The sequence below is a fragment of the Taurulus bubalis genome (assembly GCF_910589615.1).
Source record: "Taurulus bubalis genome assembly, chromosome: 20".
NCBI lineage: Eukaryota > Metazoa > Chordata > Actinopteri > Perciformes > Cottidae > Taurulus > Taurulus bubalis.
In genome coordinates, this window is record NC_136608.1 from 5,217,239 (window position 1) to 5,232,032 (window position 14,794).

Genomic DNA, 14,794 nt, shown 5'->3' on the forward strand with positions numbered 1-14,794 from the left:
GAGCGCAGCAACGACGAAAAGGGCCTACCAACAGCTAGCCTCCAACAGAAATTAAGAAGACATTGCTTTGCAGAACATGTTTGTTTGTTTTTCCAAGAAAGAACAAACACATAGGCCTCCAACCAATCATTTAGCCTCGTCCATAGGGCCAGCAGGCTGGATGAAACCAGATAACTCACCATTAGTAGAGCGTCCCTCCATTCACTCCTGAACTTCTTTGTTAAGTCCTTCTCCAAAGCATAATCAGGTTGGCCTTTCATTTGTGGAGCATCGACTGTCTGTGATCAAAATGATTTTGCTCCTTTTTTTGCTCATTATTATATGTTATAAAGGCTTAAAACACTGTGTAAAAGGTTAAGAAATGTATTTGAATTTGTATCATTTCTCTACTAAACAATTGAAAATGAACATGATCAAAGCTTTTGAGATTACAGAAATGAAAATGAAACCTATTTTACATCTTCTCAAACAGTTTTGTTTGCATAGAGCATTCAATGTCCATGTTATAGGCTTTTATATGTGTCCGTGTCCAGGCGTTTCAGAGATTTGTTTATCTCCCTGAAGCAATTCCGGTCCAGCTGAAGACAGAACCCATTATTGCCCTCCTCAAACATCCAGACAGGCTTTTAGAGGCAGCTAGTACAGTGTTTCCTCCCCAAAATGACTTTCTGCCTGTCCTTTTCCCACTGTCCTGCTTTGTGTTTGTGTGGACAGAAAAGTGGCCTTTAGTGGGGAGTTAAGGTGGGCCAGCAAGTAGCAGAGCTCTCAGAAACTATACTAATACTATTATTTACAACTACAACATATTATTAGTGACTGACAGGCTTGTCCGTCCAGGGCGGGCCCAACCGAGTCCGAGGGCGGGCCCGGCCCCCCAAGGCCCGCCCATAGCGCCGGGTCTGTCCACCACCAACCCCCAAATATCCACCAGTGCTTGTAAATCCTCTCAGTTTGGTTCTCGCATGAATTGTTCATGCAGCAATGCAGTTTTACTTTGAAATGGCACGGGTTTGCATAAATTGAGAACATGATATTTAACCAGCTGGAATTATTTCTATTAAGTACTTGTGTTGTGCCACACACTGCTTCACATACCTCGGAGTCCACATTTCATCAGACCTCACCTGGTCCAAAAACATCTCCCATCAGGTGGGGAAGGCCCAGCAGAGGCTCTACTTCCTCAGGAAGCTGAAGCAGGCTCACCTTCCTCAACACCTGCTGATAAACTTCTACCGGGCGACCATTGAGAGCCTCCTGACCTACTGCTGCACTGTGTGGCTTGCTAGCTGCACAGTGGAGGACAGGAGGGATCTGCAGCGGGTGGTGAGGATGGCAGAAAGAGTGATTGGGACCACATTACCCCCCCCCTCAGTGACCTATACGCTGGCCGGCTCTGTAAAAAAGCCAGCTGTATCTCCAGGGACCCCACCCACCCTGGACATGCACTGTTTGCTCCCCTTCCATCTGGAAGGAGATACAGGACAATTAAAACACGCACAAACAGACTCAAAAACAGCTTTTATCCACAGGCTGTCAAATGTATAGAACCCCCCCCAAAACCTGAGGACACTAGCACTGACTACTGAACAATATTCAATGGCACGTGCACTTTATGATGATCCACTTATTTATCTGTCTACTTGTGTTGTGAATGTTTCTATGGTTGTTTTTAATGTTTGTCTTTACTGTAAGAGCTGCTAAACAGTTTTTCGTTGTTTTTGACAATGACATTAAAGTATTCTATTCTATTCTAGCATGATGTTCATTTAGCAAATTATGGTCCCATAATGTACAACATATAAAAGGTCTCATTAAGTATAATATACCATGAAGCAGGGTATGCTTCAGGGTGTGGCTATCTTGTGACTGACAGGTCTCTACCAGTCTGTGAGTTGTCCCATTCACAGGTTTTTTTATTTATTTATTTGCACATATACACGTATTTAAAGAGATGGTGAAACATATGTTTTAACGTTATGCAGGAGAGGTTGGACGCCAAAGATGGCTTGTGAAAAATACCTCCCCTCTTTTGGTCAATAGTGGTATTTGAAAAAGAAGGATACAAATATAAGAAAAAAATATGAAGAAACAAAAATTCCATTAATCATTAAAATGTCAAGCCTAAGCAGTAAAACAAAACAAAAATAGAAAATTGTAGAAATTACATAAAAGTTTAAGTTAAGAGATACATTACAATATATTGCAAACAAACAAGATGGAGACGGCTAAGCTTCCAAGCACATCTGACAAAGTATCTTCTCTTGAAGTGCTTTCAGAGAACATGCCTGATTTTGAAAGTATTTTATGTCAGACATAATGCTTCGTCGAGCTGAGGGGAACTGCAGTCCGGTGATAATTCATGTTCATATAAATGATTGCATAAAGAAGTGAAGGGAAATCTCATCTTGACATGTTCCATATTCACATTCACACTGCAGATTGTCAGGAAAAACCACAGGAGACGATTGCTAGTGAATGTATACAGGGGGGAGGGGTTAATGTCTGATGTCACAGGAAAACTCCAGCAGCCATATTGATCATTTTTCATGCCCAGCCTCATTTCACTAAGAGGTTCAACCCGACCGCTGGTGGCCTTTTCAATTCACTTGAGACAGAGGAAGATGGAGAGAACTGCAGCTTTTAACGGCAACAAACAAGTCCATATGACGCAAACCTGAAAGGAAAACGGTGTTTCTGTGTGCAGTTTACGCATTTATTTAGTGATTTAAAAGCACAAAATCAGCAGAGTTTTCCAACAGAACAATTTGGAAAATACAGTTTTTAATCACACTCAACACAATAAAAACTACAAAAGGAGCTTTAACTTCAAACAGCCTACAAACACACTACAAAACCGTATTTAAATGACGCTATTAGTGTCATGACTCATTTTAGGATGCCGATAAGGATTCTGTCGTCCTCTACTGGTCGAGGAGCTATGCAGCAGAATATTGTCTGTAATGATTACAATATCTAGGATGTAGTCCTCATTAGAACTGTTTAAAGGCCATTGTGATGTGTACAATTCCCTGAGCAAATTTCTGTCTCTGCATTTCACGTACATTTAGGTTAACCACACCTCAATAAGCGCTTTCCCATCCGGCGGTTTTTAGTGGGAAACGACGGAGAAGAAAGTCAAAATATCGCAAAAAAAAAGGAAATTACTTGTGGATGGAAACTCGGCTACTGTGAACTGAATTAATATTTCCAAGTTTTATTTTTTTTCCCATCTAAATCCGCGTGATTGATTATTCTCGTGTGAGCATGTTCTTCCACATAAACAAACACTCTAAAGTGATACAACTGTGTGAAAGTCACTCTACTCCTCATTGCACTCTTTAATGGATACCATTGCCAAACTACCCAACGCAGTCTGCACAAGCGCCATCAAGCTCCTTGAATAATCATTATTCATTAAAAAAAAAAGAGAAGAGGCCTTCCCTCACGTCACCGTCGTCCCTAAGCAATGACACAGGAGTCATTCTTCTTTGGTGAGGAGGGCGGAGGAAGAGATGGCGATGGTTGGGCAACTCTGCTGGGTTGGTAATATGATGCTGAAGAGGTATGGGGAGAATATGTGCTGGGTTTGTATGTGGATGTACTGGGCGGAGAAAAAGACATGCTGTGTGGGGTCGGTTGGGGAGCCGGTCTCGCCACCGGTCTCGCCACCGGTGTCGCCACCGGTCTCGCCACCGGTGTCGCTGCACCGGTGTACTTGGTGACGAGTGGGTGCGCGGCCTTGTACTGCAGCAGGTACTCGGGGTAGATCTGGGGCTTGTCAAACACGACGAAGATGGAAGGATCCATAACGTCGTCGACGCAGCTGTCGTAGAAGTTTATGTCCCCGCCGTCCTTGGAGGGAGGTCGGCGGTAGCTGGAGTGCCCCTTGGTGTAGCCTCCCACCAGCACCCGGGAGATGAACATGGATTTGACATCAGCGTCACCGGTGTAGCTGTGGGAGTATTTTGCGTCCCGGGCAAAGTAACTACCTGTGTTTGGACACAGAGATTAACATTTTGGGGATTATTGTAATGCCATTATACAGTATGTGGAAAGACACTAGGGTGATAGTGTAAATAAACCAGGGATTATTCAACAGTTTTGCTTAGCAAATAGCAAAACATCTTTTTTCTTTTGTCACAAGAAGAAGTTCCCAGCGCCCAAGCTGTCGAAACCCAAAGATATATAATGTACTCCCAAAGTACACTCGCTGACCGCATCACTGCTCAGAAGGAAGCCTGAATTGATACCGCCACTAAACTAGCAAAGAGGACGCCATTAATGTTTTACAACGTCTGCTTGGTGACGCGGTTGGAACCCGTTAGAAAGAATATAGTTCCAACATGAAACTGCTCACTAGTTCCATTACATCAGAGAGAAGTCAGACATCTGAACTGTCCCAGAAACATGTATTAGACCAAATGTGTCAGCTGACCACACAAGATAAAGGTAAACAATAAGTTCCATTTGGTTTTGGGTGAACTGTCCCTTTAAATTTGCATGAAAGACTAAACTTTAATCTAAGAAACCGTCCCATCCTCTCAGACTACATCCTCTTAATTGAATACAGCAACTGCATATCTTATGTTATCAAATCAGTAAGAGGCCCACGGCTTCTATTTCTTCAGCTCACCTTGGCCAAAAACAGTTCCATTAACTCCACAGAGTCTCCAGTCAAAGTTGGTGTGGCAGATGACGTCTACGTATTTGGAGTCGGTGCCGTGAAAAAGCTGTTTTTCGGTCACATTGCGCCCCTTGTTGTTGTTCTTCATCTGATTCTTCTGCCTTTATTGAGGAAGAATAAATCAGAAACTGTAAATCAAGCCAATACCTTTAGGAATGAGTGCTAACATTGAGAGGAACTGGAACGTACTGGCAACCACGGGGTAATAATAAATACTAATATGTGAATGTGTTATTTCCTCTTTGTTAAAAGTTGCACAGTCTTGCGTTATCAACCAGAGAGCGGCGGTTATCTGATGTAATGGCGACCTAAGAAGATGTTAAACACACAACCACCTGGACGGATGACATTTTAAAATCCTACACGCACCACTGAAAGAGCTCCCAAAGGGCTTTGTTCTGAATCCTCTCTATTTTGACGATGTCAAAGCCTCTCAGAGATTGACAGAAAAGAGTCTCGAGCGCCTTGAATTCATCCGAGGAGCGCAGGAGGGGGACTCGCTGGAAAGCACACAAAGAAAAACAGAATTATTTTTCAAACAGGCGTACAATTACTGCTTCAACATAATTTTCTTGGGGCAGCAGAAACAAGTTGTGACCACATTACATTACATTTGTTCAGAGTTGGTGTACAGAGAGAAGAGGAGAGGACCCAGGACGGAGCCTCTAGTAGTGAGAGGACAAGGTTCAGACACAGATCCTGGATGAGAAGAGGACCACGACTTTGATGTTTCACCTTTTGAGTTGCTGCGATGGCAAACTGTTGCTTATTTACACATCCAGCACAGAGATACATTATGATTCATTTGGAATAGTGAATATTCTTATACATATTATAATCTTATATAATGATTGCAGTTTAAAATGTGTATTATGACTGTTATAGACAATGGTAGTATTAGGATCCCATTATTTATGTATTTATTTTCCATGGTGATGATTGATTAGTATATTGGTAATTGATACCAGGATGATGCTGATGATTACTACCATACAGTTCATTATTACTAGAATGATGATCATCCTGATGATGATAATAATAATAATTATTATTATTAAAGTCACTACTGTTGTTATAATTTTGTACTGGGTAACAATAATTCTAATTGCTTATGACTTTATTCCCATGTCCACCAAATACTCATATAACAAAAACAAAAGGCCAGTTAGTCGGTCTCTACTTTTGGACTTTGCTACCCCGTCTGTGGCACTACGCCATTGGATCCTACTGTAGATGTAAATCTTCACTTTCTGAGCGGGTTCCAACATGTTTGAGTCGCTCTGGATAAAAGCATCAGCTAAATAAATGTAATGTAAATGAGTCATGAATGCATAGTTTTACCAGAGAACAGCTGGGCACTGTAATCTTAATTATTTGTTGGGGACTATTTTCAGCAGTGGATTAATACGCATTTGGAGTATCTACAGCAGCAGGGTGGTGTATTTGGGACTGATGAACAACCGAGCCATGTTCATTGTATTGAAGGAACATCCCAACCAGGGCACCAGTGACTCACCCGTGTGTCTTCAGTGGCACAGAACACTTGCTCCCCTTTCAACCAGTTTGAGTGACAATAAAAAGATAAATAGACTTTCTGAAACCCAGTCCGCTTCACGTCGCGACAAGAGCGAAAGCATCTTTTCCCCCGAGCGAAGCCAGCGGTGACGTCCTTTGCTTAATTAAGAAATACTCTCCAGTTCTGATGTCACTGATGCTGATGGAGCATCTTCTAGCAGTCAAGTCTCGTTTTTCGAAAACATGTCACACGCAGCATGTCCATTCATATGCACATAACTTCGAAGCCGTGACACAAATGTTAGGCAAAATCATAGACACTTGTAAGTTACGTTTCCAAGGCAGTTTTGAAGAGGCGGTGCATTCACAATACCATGAATCCCATTGGTGGAATCTGCGTCCTGTCCCAGCTGTCGGGTATGCCGGTGGTGGTATTCGGTGGCCTTCTGTGGTCCGAAAGCAAAGCAGGAGTAGGATTAGTTGTACTGTAAGGTTTCCTCAAAGGAAGGTGGAAAACACAAGTGGGACCAACACAGCACATTTGAGACGTCGTACCTCACTCTTCTTGTTAGGACATCAGTCGCGGAGACAAACTGGGGCCGTCTTTTCACCGGCCTCTTGGTGCCGTAATGCTTGTTTGTTTGTATCATGTCTGGGGAAAAGAAGATATTAAAATGAGTTCTCCAAAATGCACGAAAGCGTAAACAGAGAGATCTGATGCGTGATATTTGTTTACCCGGGAAGCTGAGTGAGTATGACTGTGAACCGGCGGTGAAGTCCACCACATCTTGGTCATTGCTCAGAAACCTCTGCTCCAGCGTGGCGCTGTCCATGTTCGCTGCTTTGTGTCCAGCCGCCTGCAACACGAGACAGAGGAGTCGGTTTTTACCTCAAAACGTGACCAGTGACAATCAGGAGCGAGTTGCTATTGTGTACGAAGAATACTTTTATCTGCAGAACAGAAAAAACGTAAAAAACTTTCAAATTCTTTGCTGCAGTTAATTTAGTGCAATGTCAAGCGTTACACGCTTATTTTGTACGCTAACTCCAGTACAAAGCCAGCACCAGCAAGCTCTATGCTAAGCTCGATGCTAAGCTAAGCTAACCAGCTGCCAGTACTAGTTTCATATTTTGCCTGAAGACATGCATCTTTAAATCTAACTCTCTGCAAGAAAGCAAATATGGATATATTTTAATATATTTTTATGTTACTTAATGCTATATTTGTAGCTGTCCCAAAAAATGTTTTCTTATGTTTGCATCATTGTCAACAATGTAAACATCATTGTCAATGTAATTGACAATGATGTTTACATTGTACATAAGAAAACATGTTTTCGAAATCTGCCTTAAATTTCATCAATCAACGTGAATATGTTTTCATCAGAACTGGGACGTGTAACCCGACACTTACGGCCTTTTAATTCATAATGATAATGCTGTGTTCACGTGCTGTGCTCTGAATGCGTGAAATCTGCAACTTCGGAGGACAAAAGTCCAACTGGGCTCAGCTTTGAAAGTTGGATCCGACACCACAGCGGCATGTAGGGTTGTGGCACGACTGCAAAATGTCACTGAGAGCAAATAGACCTTTTTTATTTCTCCAGCCCAAATCAGCGGCGCTAGCTTTGCTTGTCGTGGCGTGTTGTCAGTGCGCATATCCTCAATGAAACAACCGGCTGCTGCTGGCGCCATTTCTTCCGTTCGCCAACTCACACCGCTCCTTATCGATGAGGAACTGTGTCAATGTTTACACGGCCTGTGTGGCGTGGCGTGTGACTTTGAACTTTGATCAGACTTAATGGTCAGATAGTTTACACCGTGATCAGCTGGGACGTCCCCTTTTCAGAATATTACCCATAAAGCATTACATAACTAACATATTGTTGCTATAAAAAAAAGAATGTGATAGATCACGGGAAATGCAAAACTCAGCGTGACCACCTGTAAGAGCCATTGTTTTGTGTTTTGGTATGTTGGACGTTTTTGGATTATTTTATGGGTTTGATTATACGCAAATAGGTTGTGCCAGGACGTAGTTATCTTTTTGTTTTGCATCAAGAAATATGTAACTGTTAATAAACTACCTGGACGTTTACACCAGGACATAGGTCATCATTTGTGCCTTATTTTTATTTATTTTTTTACCTTCAGTTTATTGTAATTATGTGCGATAGGAGGATTGCATTGTACAGAGTAACTGTCTGTTATCTGTGTAAATGATAATAATAATAAATAAAAATATCTTGAATCTTGAATTACACGCGTCGTGGTGACCGTAGCTTCTGGATAGGCAACGGGAGCACTGCACCACGCTTTAAACTAGCGTGCCGTGCTGTCTGCACAGTCATCATAAGTCCAGCTACTCACAGCTGAGGCGTAAACGGTCCACTTCCCAGACTCATCCTCCCAGTACCAAACCCACTCGGTGGTGTGGAGGTAGGTGGGCTCCAGCAAAGAGTTTGTGGTCGAGAGTCGCCGCACTTTGTCCGATCCGCGGGTCATCGTGTCGAAATGCACTGGTGGGCTGCCGCTACTAACATACAGCAAAAACAAATAACCATTAATTAATACAGTTCAGTTCATTTGAAAAGTAAGTCATCTATTATGTGCAGATGCATCGGTTTTATTTGGATCAATATTGAGATTTCTTTCCTACGAAACATGACCGTACAGCTCATGTTTACGGGTCTTAAATCAAATTTAAAATGTTTTATTCTTTTCTTTCTAGGTACAGCAGGACTAATTAAACAATATTCTATGGCGAGTTCACGCTGCACTAGGAAGAAGAAATCTAAACAACCAGATTTACACAGAGATCCTCCTCTGCTTTATGTCCAACCCAACAAACCAGTATTATATTGAACTAGAGACGCAAAATGCTTCTAATATCTCTGCATCGGGATTTTATTTATTCTTTTTACGTTGGTATTCTTGTTCTCACGATCTGGTTATTGTAGGGATCAAACAAACGAGATGTAACGTGTTGATTAGTGAGCCTTAGGGAGGCTGAGAGGAGCCAGCTGTTTCCCTCAGAGTCCATATAGGGCCTTCATATCTACCCAGAACTCTATGTATAGGGTATATCATACTGTACCTGTATGTGTTTTCAGGGTCACAGTAGTGCTTCTCGATCGCCTCGTTATCAGGCAGCGCGGCCCACCGATCGTCCTCTCTGACCTCCCATTTGTACGGCATCTTGTTGTGGACTTTAAAGCATTGCTCTGAGAAGACATCGGTCATGAATGCCAAAAAAACATGTGACAATCGTAAAACAAGTGCATTTATTGTTGTTTTACGTGACGGCCTGTCATGTACTCACCATCGTGTATACAATGTCCTTTGATGAAGAACATGCAGATCTCCGTTTTATCTGAAGGACACAAACAAAAAGAGCACCTGAAGTGTTGTTGCGTTTGTTTTTTACATCTTCAAAGTTCTATCAATTGTAATGAGCTTTTGCAGCTGCCGTAGTTCACCTCTGACGGGCCTTGGCCTTGTGCTCGGCCTGGCGCCGCCGCTTGCCTCGCCGGCGAGGGCCCCGGGGACGTCGTTAGTGGAGGGGGTTCGCGGCAGCGGTTGATGGTCGCTCAGTCCATCTTCGGTGTACAGGTTAAAATCATCGACGTCCATGCCGAAGTTGTCGGGGAAAGTGGTTCGTTGCCGCACAGGATTGTTGCCCTGGTTGCCCCCGTTGTCTCTGCTGCCCCTGTTGCCCCCGTTGCCTCTGTTGCCCCTGTTGCCCCTGTTGCCTCTGTTGCCTCTGTTGCCCCTGTTGCCTCTGTTGCCCCGGTGACCACCTCCCCCTCTGTTCCACTGCCCTCGTTCTGGGTCCAGACCATCGTTGGAGCTCATTCTGTCGGTGTACTTCAAGGCCATTATGTTCGCATAAACAGACTTCAGGGAGGGAATGAGGTCATCGGGCACGCTTCTCTCATGCAGGCACCTGTACGGCTGTGCGGCGGTGAAATCATGGGGCTTGGAGCAGCTGCAGTCGCGGTTCATGTACTTCTCGCACACGTGCAGCCTCTTGCAGTCATAGCCATCCTTGCACAGGCCGAACTCACCGCCGCCATTGTTGAAATTGTGACATATCTGGCATAGGGAGAAAAAAGGGAGGTTACAATCAAGCGAAGCAAAAGGCAAGGAAACGCCCTTTAAGGTGATGAATACAGATGTGTCGATGGCGCCATTAAATCTCTGCCACTCTAAACTCTAGGGTCTCAAACAATCATGGTTTCAGGATGGGTGTACTCTCCCATAGGCGGTGGCAACTGATCCGACAATCGGAATTTGGAAAACCCGCTCTGGTTGGAGTCAAACTTACGTCGGGCAGCAGAAAGTTGTCGGTCTGCAGCAGCAGCGTGCGCAGCTCCGTCATGCTCAGACCGTCCAGCTCGTGCTCCCTCAGCAGCGCCATATTGCAATCGGAGTCCAGCTGATGGGAGAACTTGCATCTTGTCCTGTCATCAAATAGCACAAGACGTGAAAATAGCACAAGACGTTCGGTTTCTTCCGGAAAAGAATAAATTCCTACTTAACATTTTGGAACCGCAGCGTATTTAGATATACAAGAGGACATATTGTATGGATATGAAGGTGTCTTGTTCATGCACGTGAAGCAGCATATTTAAACCAATGGGAGTTATAGTAGCAGCTAATAATATGTAGCTAAAACCTACAATGGTTGCCAGGAAAAACTCCCCGAAAGGTTCCACAAAGTCTGACACTGAGAGCTAACTCGAGAAGCTTTCATGTTGTGTTGATTTTGGCGGCCCCTGTGGACGAGAGTGGTAGTGTTTCCAAGCACCAGCTAAAGAAAAACGCTTCTGTCCCTGAGGCGAGGCCGAGTCTCTTCTTCTGACCGGAGCGTCCAACAGCAGGCCGAGACCCCTCGAGAGTCTGAGCTGAAGGACTTTCTGTCAGACCCGCGTGATTTAATCTGATCTCACGTGGAATCAGTAAGTATTGAGAATAACGACACAGAAAATAGAGACATCTTCTAGCTGGTGGTTTTACTTTACACCTCATACAGAGGTGACGGTATTGAATTGAGAGCCAGTTAAAGGTTCCTCACAGTAACTTTAAGTCCCCGAAAAGCAAAATGTAAAAAAACGTTGACATAAACATAACTTTATTATGAGTGCGCTTGAAACATCTGTTCTGTCATGTGCTCCCTTTTTAAATTTGCTACTGAGTGACAGACAAACTTGGGCCGTTTCCACGGCCATTATACGCCCCCGCCCTTGATGTCTAATAGAGCTATTATAATAGATATAAGAGTGTAGTAGAGGGGGTCAATGGCCCCTACTTTTGGGTGAAAACCTCAGAGGTTTTAGCCAAAATGTCGGACTATTCCTGAACAAAGGCCCTCAGACTTCAGTGTTAAATTGGCCTGGACGGCGTCTGCGCGAGACTTTCCGACAGCGCCGTCGGCGAACTTTCATAACAACGGTACTTGACGCATCACGCGGATCGAGGCATTTACAATTTAAAGGTCATTAAACGCACCGAAACAAACCTGAGACAGTCTCCTTCTGCACTGAATGGCTTTAATTACATTTAGAAAATGTTTATCAATCGAATTTCAATTGAAAAACAACAACAACTGAGATATATTTGACGTATAGTCGCAGGCCTCCTCCTGCCCAGCACTCAAGTTAAGCCTCTACACCTGATTACCTGAACGGACAGTTTTCGGTGAAGAGGAATTTTTTACACAGGTGCAGCTTGTTGCAGGACCCCGGACACACCATGACTCTGCACATCTTCAGCCGGGTCCTGGCCACCACCTTGGGCTGCCCGAAGGGACAACACCGGACAAGACTCTCGTGGTTGTTGATGATATCATCAATAGTGTCGTGTGAGCCGAGGTTACACGTCAAAAAATCGGTGTCGACTGCTCCTTGATTTTCCAGGATGAACTTCAGTATTATGGACTCCATGGTCTGGGCCCGGGTCCTTCCGCGTTTCCTTCCGCCTCCCGACACCCACTGGACGGACAACTGCGGCGGAGCGCCTGCCTCTGTCGCGTTCAGTGGAGTCGGAAAATACGCTTTCGTTTCTGATGATTGGAAACCGAAACTTAACTTGGGCCTATTTTTAGCAGGCATTGGAGCTGTAACGCCGCTGTCCTCCGCTTGGGGGCGTCGCCGTGTTGCATGACCTCACACACTTCTGTCCTAGTAAAATACAAGACGTTGCAAACATGTGAATCATCTGATAAATCATTTAGAATATTTTGTTTTGCAGGAGAACCAGAAAGAAAACAAGAAAACTCACCTAATGCAGACATTGACAGGTTGCACAAAAAAAAGACACTTGATTTAATAATCTATATTAAATACATTTTCTGTTCCTGTCTGGCAGTAATCACTTTTCGTAGACAGTGTAATGTAAGTGTTATTACAGTGTTATATATATATATATTTCAATCCCACCCATCAAAACCAATTTGACCTTTTTTATTCTAACAGTAAAACAATATATATCATTGATATTTAATCAAATATTTTGTTTTTAAATGTGTCCTTAATCTCTAGATCATCTTTTAAAGACCTCATGAGATATTTTATTCATTCATTGTATTTTAGCACGTTAGCTTTTTATTATTAACACATGTTGGTGTGCTGCATAATGTGTTAATGTTTGAAAACACAATAAAAAACTTTAAATTTTTAGATCAACTTCCCTAGATTGGTTTTCACCTTAAAATTTAAGGTGGTGAAAAATAAAATCCTAATTTGAACCACTCTGATTCAACAAAGTGACTGAATAAATAAAAAAGGCTTAAAACCAGGCAGTCCAATTATGTGTCTCAGCCTGCAGCATCAGGATGAACGGCCATGTCCCTCAGCTTCACTCATCTGCATTTGCTTGCACATTTCCCATCAGCCTCCTTGCTTCCCGTCCCCCTCCCTCTCCCTCAAGACAATATGCAGTACATGTTGGAAGTGATTTGCTGCTCCCAGAATCTCTGTAGCTCTAGGTTTCAGCACTCTAGAACAACAACACCACTCTTTCTCTGTTTTTCTCTGTTTTTCCTTGGGTCCAGACCGGGAACCTTTTGTCAGCTTGTCAGATACTTGAACGTATGGGTCTGAGAGGCCGATAATAATGTAAATCATAGTCACCAGATCTCTACGAAGTCAAACACCTGATTTGAGAAATGATTGAATCATCATCAAAACACAAATAAAGGTCTTAACTTTAGGGAGAATAGAGATCATCCCACCAGAGGTGTTTCAGGAGACTTGGACAATCGGTGGAAATGACTTATTGTGCAGCGGCTAAAAATCTTTAGAGCATATTCTATTCTTGACCACCTGGGGGCAGCAGCACAAGCTGTACTTTAAACATAACATTGACATGTTATCAAGTAATTCATAATTGGCTGTGCTTATTTACACATTCAGCAGACATGCACAGAGCAACACTAACATTCATTTGGAGTCGTGTTTCTGGCTACCAGATGGTTCTACGTCTGATATGGACCCTCCTTTTAGCTCCGCTATGAGTCCCTCCATCACATTACTCTGTAATCCATTGTGCATTGGTGCAGCTTGAGTATTTCTGCCACTGCAGTGCTGATCCAGATATTCAGACTACATCTGAATTCCAGTGGCAACCATTGGACTTTTTTACCCTTCTAGAGAACTAGACCAAGCTGTAGGACCTCAGCTGGTCCCTGGACCTCACTTTGACAACCACCTCATCTAAATGGCCTTTTATTCTTCCATTAACTGATCAGTTGAATGTATTTAAAAAAGAAAAAGAAAAATCCCACATTCTGCTAACATAAAAGAAAATGAGTGATAACACATTAACCAGTACCACTTGACTTAATGCAGCCTATTGATTTATAGAATCGCCATGACAACATACATTCTAAAAAGTATCGAGTACATTCCATTTTGCTATACAGAATGTAATATGCATTCCCTTTTACATAAAGTATTCATTTAGTTGCGGATGTCTTCTTGAGTGAAAGTCAATTATTGACTTCAACGGTTTGCGAAGAATAATCTCTATGCATATTATGAAACATGTGTATTCATTATTGAGAAATAAAGTGTTGCATATGGAGTCCCCGCACACTACATGCTGGTATCCCTTCATATCTCCTGTGATGTGTTATTACACTGTTGCACGCTGTGTAGTTAAAGCCTGTTATTATGTAACTGCATTAACATGAAGTTTTGATTACAAATAAATAAACGAAGAGAATAAGCAGTCCGTCTGTCAGTCCGTCTGTCAGTCAGTTGTGTTTGTTAGTTGTGTTTGTTAGTTGTGTTTGTTAGTTGTGTGTCTGCAGCTGCGACCTGCTGCGATTTCCTGCTTCGGGTTTCCCTTTAAAAGGGGGCAAGGCTCAATGCTGGGAATTCACGTCATTTCGCCGTTTTACACACATCCAGATCAATGAGAGAGAGAGAGAGAGAGAGAGAGAGAGAGAGAGGGAGAGAGAGGAGGGGTGGTAGAGAGAAAAAGAGAGAGAGCACGCGCGCGAGAGAGGGGAAGAGAGAGAGAGACTTGCTCTTCCAGGAAGGGACTATTAACCAGCACGCTGCCGACGTATGAAGGGAAAACACACGCAGA

The 14,794-nt window shown here is 43.1% G+C and overlaps 1 protein-coding gene across 1 annotated transcript; it reads right to left on the reverse strand.

Annotated features, from left to right (window-relative positions):
• Positions 1–1,894: 1,894 nt before the first annotated feature.
• On the reverse strand, positions 1,895–12,144 carry LOC306752310 (protein mono-ADP-ribosyltransferase PARP12; the record flags this gene model as incomplete). The annotated part of the gene is made up of 12 exons (XM_079236059.1): positions 1,895–3,989; positions 4,634–4,785; positions 5,054–5,184; positions 6,573–6,645; positions 6,755–6,851; positions 6,936–7,056; positions 8,570–8,735; positions 9,297–9,423; positions 9,522–9,572; positions 9,679–10,294; positions 10,527–10,662; positions 11,882–12,144. The coding sequence occupies 12 exons, from the start codon at positions 12,142–12,144 to the stop codon at positions 3,460–3,462; spliced, it is 2,463 nt and encodes an 820-aa protein (XP_079092185.1). The 3' UTR covers positions 1,895–3,459.
• Between the last annotated feature and the right edge of the window lie 2,650 nt (positions 12,145–14,794).